At 47.0% G+C, this 18,407-nt stretch overlaps 1 protein-coding gene across 3 annotated transcripts in view; it reads right to left on the bottom strand.

The window, feature by feature from the left end:
* KIF13A (kinesin family member 13A) overlaps positions 1 to 18,407 on the bottom strand; it is a 213,625-nt gene that overhangs the window by 58,597 nt on the left and 136,621 nt on the right. For all 3 annotated transcript variants that reach the window (XM_075533463.1, XM_075533469.1, XM_075533474.1), the window contains 5 exons: positions 12,549 to 12,660; positions 12,010 to 12,222; positions 9,229 to 9,339; positions 7,207 to 7,341; positions 3,721 to 3,851 (listed from right to left, as the gene is read on the bottom strand). In XM_075533463.1, the coding sequence (XP_075389578.1) occupies positions 3,721 to 3,851; positions 7,207 to 7,341; positions 9,229 to 9,339; positions 12,010 to 12,222; positions 12,549 to 12,660 (702 nt within the window). The remainder of the gene's footprint in view (positions 1 to 3,720; positions 3,852 to 7,206; positions 7,342 to 9,228; positions 9,340 to 12,009; positions 12,223 to 12,548; positions 12,661 to 18,407) is intronic.

The following is an 18,407-nucleotide window of genomic DNA, read 5'->3' as shown; positions in this document are numbered from 1 at the left end:
TCTGTCTCCCGACGGGCTTGTGGGTCCATCTGAGGTTGGTTAGCAGGTGAGTGCTTAACCTTTCACCCCACCAGACATTCTACCGGCTGTGCGCTGGGTCTCCGGGTCTGTGGTGCCGGGGAATCTAGGACTTATCTGAAATGAGTCTTGAAGAAGCAACTCCGCCAGTTGCTCTTTCTTTCAATGCTGCAGTTTCCCTTAAGCTGCAGCTTTGTGATCAGCTGTAGGTGCTGCGGAGGAGTTTAAACACACAGCACCCTCATGTAACAGGGCAGAACTGTCTCAGGGATTTCTAGTCTGTGTGGGTGAAAACCACCAACCTTTGGATTAGCAGTCAAACACTTAACCACTGCGCCTCCAGGGTTCCTTCCACAAGTGCTTGCGATCTATCTATGTATCTATCAGTGGGCTGCAAAATCAGTAGCCTAATTGTGTAAGATTTTGTGGATTTCTTATTAGAAGATTTCATTGAAAGCTCAATTACTGTGATTCTATTGAGATTGGGTTAAGGGAAAGTTCTCTTGGATTTTTAGTGTTTAACAATGTCAGTCTTCTCTAAAATGTTTCCTCCACTTCAATTAAGAAGTTTCCTGCTACTTAAAAACAAAACAAACCACCAGGAAGAAGAATGAATAAATTCAAGTTTAATTTGCTAAAGCGCACTACCAGAAGAAGCCATTATTCCTGATGGAGAAAGTAATGCATAATATTTTGCATTTAACTTCCCAATCAGCTGCTTTTCTCTAATATGAGGAAGTGTCAAAAAGTCCGTGGAAAAACAGTTTAAGAGATGACAATGGGATTATTCCACGCCTTCCTTCCCACCCCCACCCCCACACACATCTGCCTCAGTATTCTCATTCTTGACTTCTGATCTTTGCAGGACTCTAATTGAGAGATAACACCTAAAAAGAGCATGCATGTGAAGACAATCATGGTTTCATGATAATATTTCACCTTGGGTAACTAAGTTTTATTGATAAAAACATCATCTTATGACATGTTTATTATAAATATATGATCAAACTGTGGTGTGCTTTCGCCCCTTACTAGCACACTCCCTTATTTAGAGCTGCCAATCAAAATGACAAATTTTTAATACTGTAGTTCAAGTTTCACAAGTCTGTGGCCCATCTGTTTGGAATTATGGCTTGCTTTATTCATCTTCAAAAATAGGAGGAGAGATCGTACCACACATGCAAAGATGAGGGGGCCTTAGGAAAGCTCCTGGAAAATGGAATGAAAAGATAATGGAATTTTCCAACAAACTTTTTGAAGCGCCCACATATAGATGCACACAAATGCATGTACACCCATGCTTCAGAAAGCTGGTGGGGGAAAAATGGAATTAAAAAATAATGAAAAATTTTCATAGACTTTCTGAAGTCTGCTGTGAATCTATATATATGTGTGTGTGTGTGTGTGTACGCACACACACACATCTTAGATTATGAACTGTTTCATCTATCTAAAAAACAAGTCCTCAGTAGTTATTTTTGTAGCCACTGTTTATTAAGGAATTTTAAAATGTCTTCTAAGAATTCTAGGAGTAGCACTGATTTATAAAAGGAATAGGTTCCTCTGTGTTCTGAACTGTGTTGAAAATCCAGTTCCTCAATCCCACAAGCTGTAGGTCAGTGCTCAGTAGGCTTACCAGGCGAGTGGCGTACCCTGCTGCACTGAGCAGATACGGAACATCCGATCCTCTCAGGAAGTCTTCACATTGTGATAGAAAACAACTATGAGCGGCGTCCGAGCAAACGGACCCACTGAGCGAGGAATATGGAAAGGAATGGGATAAGCTTTCCCTCTCTTACCTTTGAAAGTTAATTTTGTGAGTTTGTCTCTTTATTGAACCCCTGAAGAGGTACATACTCATAAGCCCGAATACATACATAAATAAAAATGTGTGTAAAGAGTATAGTGTGCTCTTACTACAATAAAAGAAAAGAGATGTTATGAAAATGCTATACAATTGCCTCGTCTGGGATTGTACCCAAGCCAAGAAATAGCATGCAAAGTAATTTCCAGTTGGGCGTGTACTTAGAGGGCATGGGAGAAGCAGACGTAGAGCCTCTTGCCACAAACACACCCGCCCACCCACCCTCAGCCCAGGCCAGCAGACTCAGACAGAGACCCTGCTGGGCAGGAGCTCCTCTAGGAAGTGATAAACTACCTGAGCAATCAGTTATCAACAGATGCCACCAAATGTTGGACTGAGCTCTACAACTTCAGAAAATGGAATTTCTGATAAAGCCAGGATGACGTCATGGTTATGCAGTGGGTTGCATAACCGGAAGTCCCACAGTTGGAAACCATAAGCTGCGGCAGTGGGGGTGTATGTGTGGGGGGGTGAGACTGAGTCTTTCTACTTCCATAAATAGTTAACAGCCTTGGAAACCTTCAGGGGCAGTTCTGCCCCTATCTTATAGGGTCGCAATGAGTCAGAATTGGCTTGATGGTAATGAGTTTGGGTTTTTGATTTATATTAGTGAAACTTTTGGAATCAAGGCAATGCTTTCCATATAAAAATTACATTGTTCTAACAAATTATGTTCATGGATATTAAAAAAAGTAAATATATTATCCTCCCAGTTCAGGTAAATGCTGGGCTGCGAGCTGCCAGGTTGGTGGTTTAAGTCCACCAGCCCATCTGGTATGTTTCAAAGCCTATAAACCCTATAGAGATTCATTAAGAATGGGAACATTTTTGTGTAATGGGGTTATAGGATTGCTTTCTTATTCATCACACTGAATAACAACTAATTTTATTAAATATTTTATGGGAGTAAGCCAAAAATTATTGGCCCTAGAGCTGCAGTTCATACATGTAGGGGTTTATTCTGAAAAAAACATGTTTAAATGGAGCTCTGTGATGAGCACATGGTTGCAGACAAGTCCTCTCAGTAATACACGTCTCAGGCGCTTTGTGATGTCTTAAAAGGAAAGAAGAAAGGAAGGTGGCTTGTGCGGAGCCCTGCTGGGGCATTTCATGTCAAGGCAGAGGTCAGCTTAGGAGATAACAGGGACTAGATTGTGGGATTACTCTGGGGTGATTCTAACAGACTGGCTTAGGTACACACAACACAATCACGGGGGCTTATTATAAAGAAGTTTCAAGAAATGGAAGACTGCATTAGTGACAAAAGGCCAGGACATCTTCCCCAAGGGATAGTTCCCCGAACTCAACACTTCAAAGAACACAGTTTGAGCTCCGCTACAGGAGGCTACATGTACGATTCTGTGTCCTAGAAATCAGAGAGCACTTCATTCATCAGGGAAGGAGGCACTGACGTCTGGATGGAAGCCGAGTCAGGAAATAACAGCTTTGCCTTTGGATATTTTTGTTTAATGAATGTCTCCATGGTTTTCTGGCAATACGTTTTGGCTTACTCTCGTGTGTATCAGACATAAAGCCAAGTGACTGATAAGTTTTACCTTTCATCTTCGAAATCCCTAAAAGGTAGCCACTCTTAACCCCATTAACCACACGGAGAAACTAATGCATCCACGCGGCAGTGTCTTAGCCAAGGCCACACAGCCAGTGAGCGCTCTTCAGAAGTAGCTATGTCATCCCCTACAGCTGGAAAAACAAATGCCCCGGCCACCCAGTATACCCTTCCTTCGCTTTCATAGACTGCGGGAAGCAAACGGAGAGGGACACCCTCTCTCCCCAAAGGAAGCACGGGGACAGCTCAGTAGCCATTGGATTTCTCTTACCTGGCGTTTTCTTTGGGGGTAAGAGAAACCTCTCCGTCGGCTGCAATGTGGATTTCACAGTGCTCGGGCTGAATTCCTATGCCAAAGAGCTGTATGTCCTGAGAGGTGTCTGCACCCACCCTGGTGTGAGTCTAGAAACAGATCAGAGAGAGAGAGTACACAGCCCACGCTGACAACTTGCACAACGACAGCGAGCCCCACCCAACTAAATAAGTCAAAGCTGCCCCTTCACCTAGTAAATAATATTTTATACATATTAAATAACATTTCTGTCACAGAACACGGACGTGTCCAATGGCGGCTGAAGCCCTGGTACCATAGTAATTATGTGTTGAGCTAACCTCAAGGTCAGCAGTTCAAAACTACCAGCCACTCCATGGGAGAAAGATGAAGCTCTAGTCCTATAAAGAATTACAGTCTTGGAAACCAACAGGGGCAGTCCACCCTGTCTTAAGAGTCACCAGCCTTGGAGTCGAAGCTGTGTTTATAGAGTGTCCAAATTCTCAGTAGAACATGTCTCTTTCCAATTTCCAGGCAGCCCTTACTACCTATGTGAGCGTTGGTGGACTCATTCATGCTCTGACCCTCAGTTTCTTTGACAGTAACATGAAGGCAATGCAGGAGTAGTCTAAGGAGTCTGGAATAACAAGGAAATGGGCTGTGAAAACAAAAATGTACTCTATACGTTCGAGAGCCACTAAAAGCAGCTTCATGGAAAGGCATGTATGCTAATCAGCAGGATGTTAAGTACCTTAAAGCTCAGGCAGATGAAGACTGTGACGGATCGATCCATTGCTCATCCCCATATATTTTCCTAATATCTCCCTAAGTTATTTTTGTGGGTCAATCTATTTCTTATCCCGATATTTTTTCTAATAATTCCGCAAATTATTTAAACCCTATCCGACAGAGAGAGGGTAAGGCTTTGCCTTCCCACCTTATTCTTCGGTGCATTCTGAGTACTCATTGGGCAGGTCAACTTATTCACAAGCAGGGAACTTACAGAGATTAAAGGATCTTGCCGTTTAGAGATGCAGGGCATGGAGTACTGTGATGTAACCTACCTCCAAGTCCTTGGGTTCCCCCATCCATGAAGGTCAGTTATTACAACCCATATTAATATCCTATCATAATGGAGACATTGTAGGTGCCTGTATTTACATTAGATAGATTAAAAATGCTTAGTATCTGTGGCAGTTACACAATCTCCTGTCAACTTGAGTGAAGGGGTGAAGTCTAGCCTGTCGATCAGGTCATAGCCAACGAGGCCTCTATGTGGACATGGCCTTCTCCTGAGGATTCTGGGAACTGCTGTCTTCCTCCCTGTAGGCTGGACACATCCTCTCTCTGCTACACATTCTATTGACAAGCCACATAAATCCATGCTGCTGGTACCCAGAGTCCTGGAACTAGAGGAGCCACCTGGAGACCCACAGCAGAGCTGAGATGCTTCCACTGCCTCAGGATCTGTAAGACTCTGGCCTGTGATCTTCCTGCATTTGGCATTATTGCATGTGTTGCATGGGTCTGAAGAGGAATTTATGGGCTTGATCTGGGATGTTTTGTTAATATACAATTACTCTTGGATATGAAGCTCTCTCTTTATATCACGCGAGTGTCTCTGGATGTGTTTCTCTAGTTAACCCAGACTAACACAGTGTCATTCGTGGTGCCGTATCTCAAAGAGAGAGGAGTCCTGGTGGTGTAGTTGTTATGCATTGGGCTGCTAACTGCAAGGTCGGCAGTTTGAAAACACCAAATGCTCCTAGGGAGACAGAGGGGCTTTCTATTCCCCTAAACAGTTACAGTCTCAGACACTCTCAGGGGCACTTCAACCCTGTCCTATAAGTTTGCTATTGAGTCGGAATTGACTCAATGGCAGTGGGTTTTCGGAGCTTGTACAAAACATATTTCTCATTTCTCAAGGAACAAAATAAACCAGCAGTTCTGAAAGTGTGCTCTGTGGATCCTTAAGATCTCCAAGAAATCTTCCGTGGGTCTAAGAAATCAAAACTACTTCAAGGCAAATACTAAGATTTTATTTGCTTAGGGACCAGTCTCTGGAAGAGAACATCATGCTGGTAAAGCACAGAGTGGGTGAAAAAGAAGATGCACCTCAGGGAGGTGGGCTCAAACGGAGCAAAGACCGTGAGGATGGTGCAGGGCCAGGCAGTTTTTAATCTGCTGCACGTGGGCCGCTGGGAGTTGGAACCCAGTCCAGGGCAACTAAGAATCACCACAATGAACCAGAACAAAACCAGCCCCATGAGCTGTGAGTTGATTCTGACAGGGCAGAGTAGGGCCTTTCCTTGAGGTTTCTGAGACGAAATCTGTACAGAGCAGAAAGCCCCGCTTTTCTCAGACAGAACGGCTGGGAGTTTTGAACTACTGACCCACCCACCCACTTACCTGCGATGCCATACGGGCCTTAACAACAGCAGCACTCTCACTGCATAGAAAACACCAGTGTGTCCAAAAGGAGAAAGAGGTACATGACAGATGCTGCTGCCATGGTCCTGAAGACCAGCAAATTGTACACTTGTGCTTATTTTTAGAGCTTAAATTTTCCTCCGTTTCGGCGTCTAGTATAGGGAATTAGACAGATATGGTCCACAAAACAAAGCTTCTTTAAGAGCCTGGCTTTTCGAGAGAAAACTTCTTTAAGAGCACTGCAGTGCTGCAATAAACCGTCGAGTGTGAGGTGGGTGAGCGGCATTCCTCCGGGCACACTGAAGGGCCCACTCCACCAGGCCACAAGTCACGGCCACACTTGAAAGACCCATGGATCATTCCTGTGGATGCAGGTCTGGAAGGGCTAGACCTAGAAAAGCCCACTCTGTTTAATCCACCACAAGAATTTTATTTGGGCTCATCCTTTGGGCTGAATCCTGACTGTTTTATATGCTGTTTTCTGCCTCCCAGAGCAGGCAAAGGGAGGTGGGGGCGGGGGTGCGCACAGAAAACGTTCCACCATTCAATTAGTAAAATTTGCAGTAAATGCTAATTACTCAACTGGACTCTACAGGGGAGTCTGGTGGCGCAGTGGGTTGAGCTTGGCTGCTAATTGCAAGGTCAGTAGTGTGAAACCACCCGCCACTTTCTACTCTTCCACCCTGTCCTCCAGGGTCACTATGACTCAGGGCTGACTCGACGGCAGTGAGTCTGGTTTTTGAGTTTTATGTTGCACTTACGATCTCCTTGGAATTACTCAGAAACTTCACTGAAAAACAGCCAGATCCCCTCACAGCCTTTTCACAGAATCCACCCACAGGAAATTGGTCTGAAGCATACAACCACAGGACACTACAGGGTAGCTGTCTGTCCTTGCCAGTGGGGACCCGGCAGCACTCTCAATCCGTTTACTTCCAGTAAGTACCAAGCCAGGTGCAAAATGCAAAACTCCAAAATGATCAGCCCTGAGACTTAATGGAAAATCACACACGATGGCCTCGGGGTTTCCATGGCTGACTCACGTGCCCCCCTTACCTTCAAATAATAAACCAGGAGTTCATTGAGGGCGGGGTCTGCATTGAGGTTGACTAAGTAACATTTGTCGTCTCCCACCTTGATGCCGGACGTCTCCAGGGAGATCCCCATACTTTCAAGTTGCCGTTGCCGCTCCTGTAGACACATGCAAGCAAGCACAGGGGCCTCCAGTTGCTACTCTGCCCACAGGATGCACCCAGGAGCAGTGAGAAGTCAGGTTTCCTGGGGACAATGCTAATAAGATGGCATGCTCTGCAACGCAACCAAGGGAACTGACAAGCGACAGTGACCGGACTTGGGTCCCCAATCATAGGGACTCCAAGGGTGAAGCGGACAGTCTTGATCCCTAGGTGGCCCACGGTCTAATAGGGGGGACACAGTCCCCGTAACCATCAGTGCACGTGCCCCCGGAGAGATGCAAATTCCTGCAGAGCTTCCAGGGAAGCCAGAGGATGAACGGCAAAGGTGGCAGGAACAGGCAAAAAGGTGGAAACACCCATATGCTCATCACACCGTGGCACACACTACTAATGAATACCATTCAGCCGCAAAGCAAATTAAATACTGATAGCTGCTATTGCACGGATGAATATCTTACTAGGTGAAAGAAGCCAGACACAAACGGCCAAACAGTATATGATTCCATTTACATGAAATGTCAGAATATATAAATCCAGAGACTCAAAATGGATTGGGAGTCCCAGAGGATGGGAGAATAATATATTAAACATTACCATATCGTTCATGTAAACACAGTGCATTTCTTGTCCTATAAAATTCACATTTTTATTTTTAAAAGAGGTACCAGGAGAGGCTTCCAGATATATTTGAGGGGGTTTATAAATCACAAACATTTCAGCACAGACAAATGGGAAGTAATAAGATCCGGCAGGCCCTTCAGTGGGTAGAGCCTAGAGAAGCACACTGAAGACTGGGCGTACAGGACAACTTCAGGTAGCAGGAACCTCTCATCCACGTGGGAAAGCAAGGGGAGTGCATAGCGAATTACGACTGGGAATACATTAGTGAACCAAGGCAATGGCCCTTCCTTTTATGGAAATTAGCATTCTAGTGGGAGGTGACCATCATGAAGAGCAGCATGAGAAAAGGTGTTTTCCATGGTAATATGCATAAGCAGTATGGGAAGAATATATATAACACAAGGTAACAGGATAGGAAGTTAGTGTGTACAAGTATAGGATTATCTACAAGACAGAGATAAGCAGAAAGGAGTGGGAGGGCCCATCTACTGCTTTCAGCTGCTTGATTGGGATTGTTAAACACTCCCAAGTAGTCAATGGCCAGTCCCAGGAAAAGGACATCCTGCTTGGCAAAGTGGATGAGTAGCAAAGAAAGAGAAGACCCTTGACAAGATGATGGATTGACATAGTGCCTGCAACCTGCAGCAAACGTAACAGCAATGATAAGGATGATGCGGGACAGGGCGACGTTTGGCTCTATTGCACACAGGGTTGCTCGGGGTTGGCACAGACTCGAGGACACCTAGCAAAGAGGAACCAGGTTAAAATGTTCATATGATGTGTAGCACTGCACACACACACACGCAAAACCAGTTCTTGCTTTCTATTTCCCCTCAAGGAAAGCTCCTAGGGCATTTTTTGACAAGTCCAAGGGAATGAACAGGAATGTGAGAGACATAACGGTGCTGGAGCTGTAAGTTATAAACTCTCTGCCAGCCAGGTAACCTTGTTGTCTAATCGGAGAACAGATTTTTAGTTAAATGTAACAAGCAGAGGATTTAAAAGGTATTTCCGGAATTCATGCTCGTTCAAATCCCACATTCTCCAGAGCGCCTAGCAAAGAGAGAAACCACGTTGGAAATGAAAGAAGAATTAAAAGAAGGCGGAGGGTGGGTTTGTTAGGAAATCAGTGATCTTTGCGGGCTCTAGTTCAGCACAAGGAGGTCCTCTACGTATTTCTTGAGGATGACAGGAAGCTACGTAAAAAAAGGGAGAGCCAACGAAACAGTCAAAACACTTCAGGCCGTAGCCATCGACTTACCTGTGCAATCTCTTCTGTTTTCCTCAGCTTCTCTTCCCAAGTGACTGTTAGCTCTCTGATCAGCTTTTCAGATTCTTCAAGCTTTTCCTTTAGTTCTGGGGCCTTCATAGCCTTTAAAATGAAGCCAAAGACAACGAGATGTCTACGTTTTCTTCCCCAAGCCTCATGTACAAGACAATCATTTACTGTCCTTCCTCACCCAGTATTTGTAGTTTGTCGGGAGCAAATCACTAAGTCAGGGGTGGACTGTAGACCTTGATTAAATCAAGTTAACCGCATGAGAATGTGTTGCAGCTGTTTAGAGAAAGGAATGCCCGTGCACTGAAGAGACTCACCGAGAGCGATTTTATCCTCATACTTAAATTCCACAGTCCAACAACTAGAAGATGCTCACGTTCATCTTCCAAATAAAAACGTAGGGAAAACAAAAACAGAGAACCCAAGGCTCCTCCCAATGAAAATTGATGACACCGATGCATACTCATTGCGGCCTAGGACAATGTAGAACTGCCCCTGTGAGTTTCCAAGACTGAAACTCTCTTCAGAAGTCGAAGGCTTCACTTTTCTCCATGGAAGGGCTGGTAGCTGGTGGTTTTGATCTACTGACCTTGAAGTTAGCAGGCCAACATGTAACCACTACACTGTCTACGCAGAGTTCTCTTTTCATAAGACATTGGTCGACGCGCTTCACCAATAAATGCCTTCCAGTTACATGAACAGACTAAGAAAAGTGAAGCTCTTTCTTAGCGATTTGAAAGATGGAATAGTCTTTTATAGCTGCTTTTCTTTACGATGGGAAGACATATAACATATTCTTTGCTTGGAAGCAGAACATTTGGTTACAATAGCAATAACTTCCCTTAGTGTTTGTTCAGTGAGAATATCCAAAGGACCAACATTTAAATATAGACATCTTTAAAAAAAGTGGTTTCTGAACTTAACTTGGCAACCATATGCTGTGACAGCCTACAGCAACATGGGCCTCAACAGAGCCAAGGGCTGGCAACCTGAACAATGGCAGAGCTTGGGCAAGAAGGTGAAGTGCTGGCCATCAGGACAGAGGCTGTCCGAGCTGTCCTGAGGCTCAAGGTGCTAACAGAGCCTGAGGGCGGCCTTCAGTGCTGAGTCCAGGGAATAGAGGTGAAACATCTATGTGAGTGTGCTGTGTGGTTTCTCTCCGCCCAGTATTTCTCTGGCCAGCTGGTCTAGATCACGTGTTGCAGTAGAGAGGCAGGGTCAGGAATAAGTGGAAGTAACTGTATAATCCACTTGTACCTCAGTTCTAGAACCAATCAATAGCCTTTCCTCCCAGTAGCATGCCTTCTTCCAAAGTTTATCTGCACTTTTATTTTTCTGTTGTTTTGCCATCTTTGTTAGCATCATTTAAAAAACAGACAAAACTACGGTCGGTGCACAGAACGCTGACTTTAACAATGAAATGAATTATGAGCAACAGTTCCTGGGCACTTGCAAGGTGCGGTGCTAGGTGCTGTCAAGTATCAACTGTTGCAGGGGTTAAAAAGGGGAAAGCTAAGAAAACATAGCCTCCTGCAGTCGAGGAGCCGGCAGTCCAGAAGAGAAGGGGGTCCAAACAAACAGGCCCACAAGGCCACAGTCATCGGTGAAGAGAGCATTGACCCTGGGCTTCATCCGTCTTCTTTCTTGTCTTGGAAGAGGCATGGCCAGAGGGCTCCTTCAAGGCAAGGGTGGCAAGGCTTGCTATAACATGTTGTCAGGAGAGACCAGCCCCAGGGGAAGAGCATCAAGCTTGGTAAGGCATAGGGGCATGGAAAACGAGGCAGGCCCTCGACAAGGTGGTCTGGCCCCGTGGCGACAGCGCTGGGCTCCAACACAGAAGTCACATAGGATGGTCCTGCATGGGAAGTGTCTGGTGCCATTGTGCACAAGGTTGTTCTGAGTCGGAACCAACTCGAGGGCACCTGGTACAGCAACACGGGTTTCATGTTGATTACTTTTCAATTGATGGATTGAAAACAAGTACTTAATCAGTGCCTGGCATATCAGTACTCTACATTTGCCATCCCCCCTCCCTCTGTCCTCTAGCCCCGGGAAGTTTCACGCTCTCCCACCTGAAGAAGAGGAAGGGACGGAGGGGGGGGGGGACTAACAGGCCTATGTCTGAGGTCACAGAGGTCTGACTGAAGCAAGCCCCAGGGCCTCCGCCTCAGTCTTCCCCCTATTTTAAAGAGACAGGGTCTCTCTCACGCAGCCTCAAGCAGCAGCTCTTTGGAATCGTGTATGACTGTGACTGTTTTAGGCAAAGGCAAGGGAAGCTGGTAGCTTCATCTTGTGCCAGGAGCTGATGTAAGTGGAAAACACATGGCAGTTTCCGGATGGTTCCTAGTACTGAATTATCAACCACCGCTCCGCCTCTACGATGTACCCAGTAGAAGGCACATGACTAGCATCGCTGAGAACTACCAGGCCCAGTGCAAACATGATCTGTGACGTGACTATACTAGGAAGACAACAGGCTTGTGTTGTGTTTGGTTTTTTGAAAGAATTTCACATCAGAAGAATCGTGAGCTCGAGGGCTCACTGATTGGGACGTAAACGGTTAGGCAAGAACGCTCCCTTATTTGTTTCTTCACCTGGAAACTCCCGGGACAAAGTCCACAATCAGTCCTGCTGGTCTCCACCAGGCCTAGGCCATGGCAGATGCCAATAAACTCTGAAATGACCCAGCAGCAGGCACGCGCTCCCCGGCGGCATCCCCCAGGGGAGGGTGTGTCCCACGCAGGGAGCGCCGGCGGCTGTTACCTCAGCCTGCGAGAGCTGCTCTCTCAGCTTCTCCACTTCCTCCCGCAGCTCCCGGATGACCCTGGCGTTGGGGTCCTCGTTGACCACAGCATGGTTCACAATCCGTTTGGCTCGGTCTGCATATCTCAACGTGGAGAGGGTCTCTTCATAGTTGTCTGCTGCGGGGCTGATGGTGGCGATCATGGAGGTCTGGCTGTTGCCTCCCAAGTTGTCCTGCAGAGAATGGCAAGGATTCCACTAGGGGACGGAGGCCCCGCCCCTTCTACACACAGCACAGGGAACCGGGCTGCCTTGCACAACCCACTGTATGACGAGAGGAGAGGGGGCCTCATCACAATCACAGTAACGAGAGGTTCTCCCGGACCACGGTTGGGTGGGGAAAAAGTACCAGAACAGAGTCTGCGCTCCACGCTCCAAGCCGTCGGGCTAGGAGTGTTGCCACTAGAGCTCCCTGTGGGCTTGGGCAGCCTTCCACATCGGCCGTCCCTTCCCAAGGCGCCCAACTGTGGTTGGAGAAGCACACGAGAACAATGGAGTACCTTGAGAAGCCACGTGAGCACTGAATCCCGGTAAGGCACAAATTTGTTTTTCCCCTTGCCAGCTGCTTGGTCGGCCAGTGATGAGATCACCAGCCCCAAGGTTGTAAGAGACCTGCCAAAAGATGGGGGGGGGGGGGGAGATTAGTTTTTATCATTTATTTTGGTTTCATAAAACAATCATCCTGTGAGGGAATAAGCAGGAAAGATCAGAACACATCTCTACAATGGATGCAACCCACCCCCACCAACACTATATCCCCCTCTGCCCGCCACTGAGTCACCCCCCTGGCAGGGTTTCCAAGATGAGGAATCTTTACTCCTCTTTCTCCCAAGGAACAACAGGTGGATGTGGAGTCAACAGCCCGACACCTAACCCACAGTGCTACCCGGGTCCCTTAAAAGCCTAAATTACTTTTCATAATATGGGTGGGGAGTAGTTATTAATTTCAAAGAATGAATTTGGAATCACTAAATCCAGGACTCTGTATAAAAGCTGGGAACATTACATTTATATGATCAGACTAGAGAATTTTAATTTACTCCAAATGTTATGGTTACCAGTCTGAACTATTGACATCTGGAGTCTACCTTGGAGCCTTCTGGCTTCTGATTGTGTTTCCCAGAATAACCAGGATGCCCTTTCTCTGCAGATGGCAGGGCGCACCCTATTCATCTGCTTAGAGTTGGCCCAAGCATTTCAACGTAGAACACATTACAGCTGCACAAAAGCAAAGAACCACCCAGCAAGAGTACCATGTGGCTACTTTTTAACTTGTGCTACCCAAAGGAGCATCACCTGAGAGCTGGCTGGAAATGCCGACCCTCATGGCCCCCAGCCTCAGACCACAGACCTACCGAATCAGAACCAATGAATGGGATCCTCCAGCCACTCCTCTCTACATTACAGTCTTAGCAAACACATTTAGTTGTTGAGAACCCCACCTCCCTCCTCAATGTGCTGTTTGAGATGCAAGTTCATAGGCCCCTGCCCTAAACATTGCTGTTATTTGCTATGGAATCATCCCCATGACTCCAGGGTTTTCGATGGCTGATGTTTGGAAGGAGGTGTCCAGGTCTTTCTTCCTAGTTTGTCTTAATCTACACACACTGCTGAAGCCTGTTCAGCATCATAGCACCATGCCTGCCAACAGGGACAGTTTGGTGGCTGTGCATAAGGTGCACTGACCAGGAATCGAACCTGAGACTGCCCCATGATAGGTGAGACTTCTACCACTGAACCACCAGGGTGCCCACACCTGAGGCAACCTGAATGAGAAGTATAAAATGGAGCCCCTAGAGCTGAGCTTGAACAGGGCTCCCAGTTGATTCTGATGCAGGCTAAAATGTCAGTGCCCCACAACTACAGGCTGGACCTAGGAGCATTTTTGTCTGTGGCTAATGGATGCCCTCCACATCTGGAGAAACGAACATGGTAAAAACAATAGGTCTGTGGTGCTGAGTGGCAGAGGGGCCATTTGTATGCCCCAGTTAGAGTACTCAGTGCACTTTCTTTTTTTTATTTTTTATTTTATTTATTTATTTATTTATTTATTTATTTATTTTTCTCAGTGCACTTTCACAAGGAAATCATTTGGATCCCAAGTTTAGCAGCCAGAAAACAGCGGCCGCAACAGAGGGCCACAATGATGGTGGCATGATAGTACACAGAGGAAATCTCTTGTAAATATATTTAAAATTAAATGTACTACTTATTTAGACTGGTGAGCAAGCCCACAAACTAGCAGACAACCTGGAGCGATCACCTTAGGATTAACAAGGGAAACTCCTACTCAATGGAAGAAGAAAGCCCATTTGTGGCGGGAGAGGAGTGGGAGAACACCAGTGGAACATGAGGCAGCAGCCCCAGGAGAGTGCCTGCACTGTGGGCCACAGCGGAAGAGTGTCGCTGATGGCTCAGCCCGGGTCCATGTGCACAGTGCACTCCAGCTTCCCAAGGCAGAGAGTCCTATCCCAAGTAAAGCCAGGTTCTTTCCTCTAAGAGTGTGCACACACTCAACACAAGAACTTTGTTCAAAGCTATCACAAATACCTTTGAGCAAAAAACCAAACAGAAAAACCATGGGGTGCAGATTCAGGAGGACTTGATGAGGAGTGGGGAAATCAGATCACTCAGGGATGAGGGGACCAACCCTTAAGCCACCCTAGATGCCAACCCTGAAGCAAAGAGACCCACTCACTGTCACCCACTCAATCCTCTACAGGACAGAGTCGAGCTGTTCCCGGGGGCTTCCAAGGCGTTAACTCTTTACAAAAGTAGACAGCCTCATCTTTGTCCCAGGGAGTGGCTGGTGGGATCAAACCACTGACCTTGTGGTTAGCAGCTAAGTGTATCGCCCACTATGCCACCAGAGCTCCCTTCAAGTAATGGCCTAGGGTCTTTAAAAACAAACACCCAAAACAAGACAGAACTCCACTATGGTTGGCCTTTTAGAGCAGAGCAGTATGCTTTTAAGATTTCTAAGACTATAAATCCTAATGGGAGTAGACCACCTTGATTTTTCTCCCGTGAGGGCCTGGTCGGCTTGAACTGGTGAACTTGTGGTCGGTCAGCAGACTAGTATTATAACATAAATGATATGAAGGAAGACAGGAAGTGACCTATACTGATACGGTTACAAGTGTTCAAGAGAACCCACGTGGGGGAAACGTTGGCATATCCTTTATTCTATAGCACCACAGTGATGGAAATGGAAGTAAGCTGGAGAAAAGAGATCTTCATTCGATGAGAACTGCTTACATTTAATGACTGGCCGCTGTGAGGAGTGAAAAGGAACCGTGCTCGGTGACATTCCCAGGGCCACTTGAAGGAGAACTCCATCCTGAGACAGTAAGCCGGCTGACCCCTCCTGCCACCAGCAATAGGCAGGTGGAGCGGCGCCCTGGCTTCAGATCCACCGCGCTCCCTGTGGGAAGGCTGAGGAGCCCCACTGCCCTGCTCCCAGCACAGAGCAGCAGTGGGGCGCCCACCCAGCACCGCAGGCCTTCAAACGCAAGGCATAATGTGAGCTTTAAAGCTCTAAGGAGCTTACGGGGAGATGCCGTTTCTAAATCCACAGGACATTTAGCAGACAGTAATGTCGGTGAGGCCCCTGACAGGTGTGGAAGCGGGATTCCTAATGCTCCGTCAGAAGACCCCGAGAAATACAGTTGAGAGAAAGTGGCACAACATGTCAGAGATGGAGTTCATGTCAGCACCAACTTGGCCTGCAAGCACTGATTGTCGGGGTAAAGGAATCAGGTGTCCCTATGTCACAGGATTTCCATTTATTGTACTTTTTTGAATGCCCACGTAGCTAGAGTTCCCATCACCCGCCTGCCAGCGTGTTGTGCTGTGGGGGCTTGCATGATGCCCCGAGGCGGGGAGGCTGCTTGCATGATGCCCCGAGGCTGGGAGCTAACGCCACGGGTATTAGCAAATACCAGCAGGGGTCGCCCAGGATCAACGGGTTGCCAGGGGGCTTCCAGACTAGGAAGAAAGGCCTGGTGATGTATTTTAAAAACCCGCCAATGAAAACCCTGTGGGTCACAACAGAGCACTGCCTGACATAGTGCGGGAAAACGAATCCCCGAGGCTGGAGGACACGCAAAGCCTCCAGCGCTGGACGACGTGATCGCGAAGGTGATGCAGGGCTGGGGGGCCCCCTGTTCTGCTGCACACAGTCACCGTGACTCTAGCAGACTATTAGCAACAACACGAGTTAGGGCACTGGGCTGAGGGGCAGCTCCACCCTCTCACAGTGACTCGGAGAAAAACACAGGGCCAGTGTGGAAACATCCTTGGGATGGCAGGTGTTTTATGAGAGAGAGAAAAAACGTTCATGCTTTTAAACACAAGGATGTGTAGCACCCCCTACACTCTCCACTCAAACAAACCCTCTTTCCTGTCCCTTTACAAAATGCTGTGGACTAGCTGCTGCCCTAGACCTGGTGAGCCTCAAGGCCAGGAATCAGGCTTCAACAAATTAAACACTGTCCATTTGTGATCTTGTGGCTCTGGTGGTCAGCAGTCCAGAATAGGTTTCAGTGAGCTGAAGATAGGGTGTCTCCTTCCACCACTACCTACCCTACCACACCCTTCCCAGCTCGAGCCCCCACCACACAGCTTTTTATTTAGCCACCTGCATTCCTTGGCTCATGACCCCTTCCTTCATCTTTCAAGTCAGCAGTGGCGAGTTAGGACTCTCTCACACTGCCTCACTGTGCTGCTGGCTCTCCCGGCACTCTCCCACATATATCCTTGTGCTGACACTGGGCCTGCCTGGATAGCCACTCCATCTCAAGGACATGACCTGAATCGCATCTGCAAAAGCCCTCTGCCATGAGAGCATGTAAGGCACACAGTCAGAGGTTCTGGGACTTAGCATGTGGTCATCTCTGGGGAATGTGGCGCGCGTGCACATGCGCGCCCGCGCGCGTGTATGTGTATTTCTGCCACAGTGTCTAAATTACTTTTGCATGTCATGCAGGGCCAGAAAGGCGGCAAAGACTTGCTGGGTTTTTATGCTTCTTATGTACCACACAAGAGGACTTTAAGTAGTTTGTGGAATTACAAGATAAGAGTTTCACCTGAGACCTTTTTAAAGACTTCTGAATATCCACATCCTTAAACAAATACCTGAATATGCTCCGGAGCCCACAAAGAGCTGGACAAACAAAGGTCCTATTTCATCACTGAGCAGCAGAGGACGAACATACCTGTTAGCGGAAGAGCTAGCATGTAAGCAAGGACAGAGAGTGTGAGGTGGAGCGAGCTCCCATAGGTTCCACAAGTTCTCATGGAATAGAGGCAAGCTACCGCAGCCTTGAGGGAGTCCATTACGGGTACTACACTTAGTGTCCAAATGAGGACACCTCTGAGAATTCAAGGGGCCACTCTTAGCATTTACTCCAGAACAAAATGACGACCAGGACTCTTCATTGGGGTAGTTACCCTGTTTCCCCGAAAATAAGACAAAGATGAGCTAGGTCATATTTTCAGGGGATGTCTTATTTTTCCACGAAGAAGAATATGGTACACATTTATTGTTTTATTAAAAGAGACCTTGCACCACCTGTCTGCTCTGGCTGTGCCCGCCACCACAATCCAGTTATAGTAGCTTCAGGGGGGTTTATTTTCAGGGAAGTCTTATTTTTTTTGGGGGGGGTACCTTATATTTCAGCGAGAGATAAACCTGTAAGTAGGCCTTATTTTCAGAGGATGTCTTACTTTCGGGGAAACAGGGTATATAATCTGGTGTCAATTTAGGACTTAAGAGGATTAAGAGTGAAGGGGTAGAGTCTACTCTGTTAATTGGGTCATAGTGAGATTTCTGTGTGGGCATGGCTTCCCCTAAGAATTCTGGGAATTCCGGTATTTTCCTCCGTGGAAGTGGGAGACACTCCTCTCTCTCTCTGCTCACTCCCTGGGAGACATTGTGGCTGATAAGACACACGGCACTACCTAGTGCCCTGAGCTGGAGAAACCACATAGACCTTCCCTGATGCAACCAGACCTCTTAAGCTGGAGAAGCCCTGCCAGCACTGAGATGCTTACAACGCCACTGGATCCAAAGACTTTTTACCCACTGACCTGTGACCGCCCTGTATTCAGCATCATTGCATGTGTTTCTTGAGTCTGAAGAGGAATTTATAGATTGGAATTGGACATATTGGCTAATATTGGACTTTCGGGCTTGGACTGGACGGGGCTGGGATGCTTTCTTAATGTACAATTACCCTTTATATAAAACTCTTATACACATAAGAGTTTCTATGGATTTGTTTCTCTTGTCTACCTGGACTAACATACACATGATACCCTTCAGAGAGCCCAGTGGCTGTGCCTGCATTCTAGAGATA

The sequence above is a fragment of the Tenrec ecaudatus genome, chromosome 1 (assembly GCF_050624435.1).
Source record: "Tenrec ecaudatus isolate mTenEca1 chromosome 1, mTenEca1.hap1, whole genome shotgun sequence".
NCBI classification, from domain to species: Eukaryota; Metazoa; Chordata; class Mammalia; order Afrosoricida; family Tenrecidae; genus Tenrec; species Tenrec ecaudatus.
This window is presented reverse-complemented; position numbering and strand designations above follow the sequence as displayed.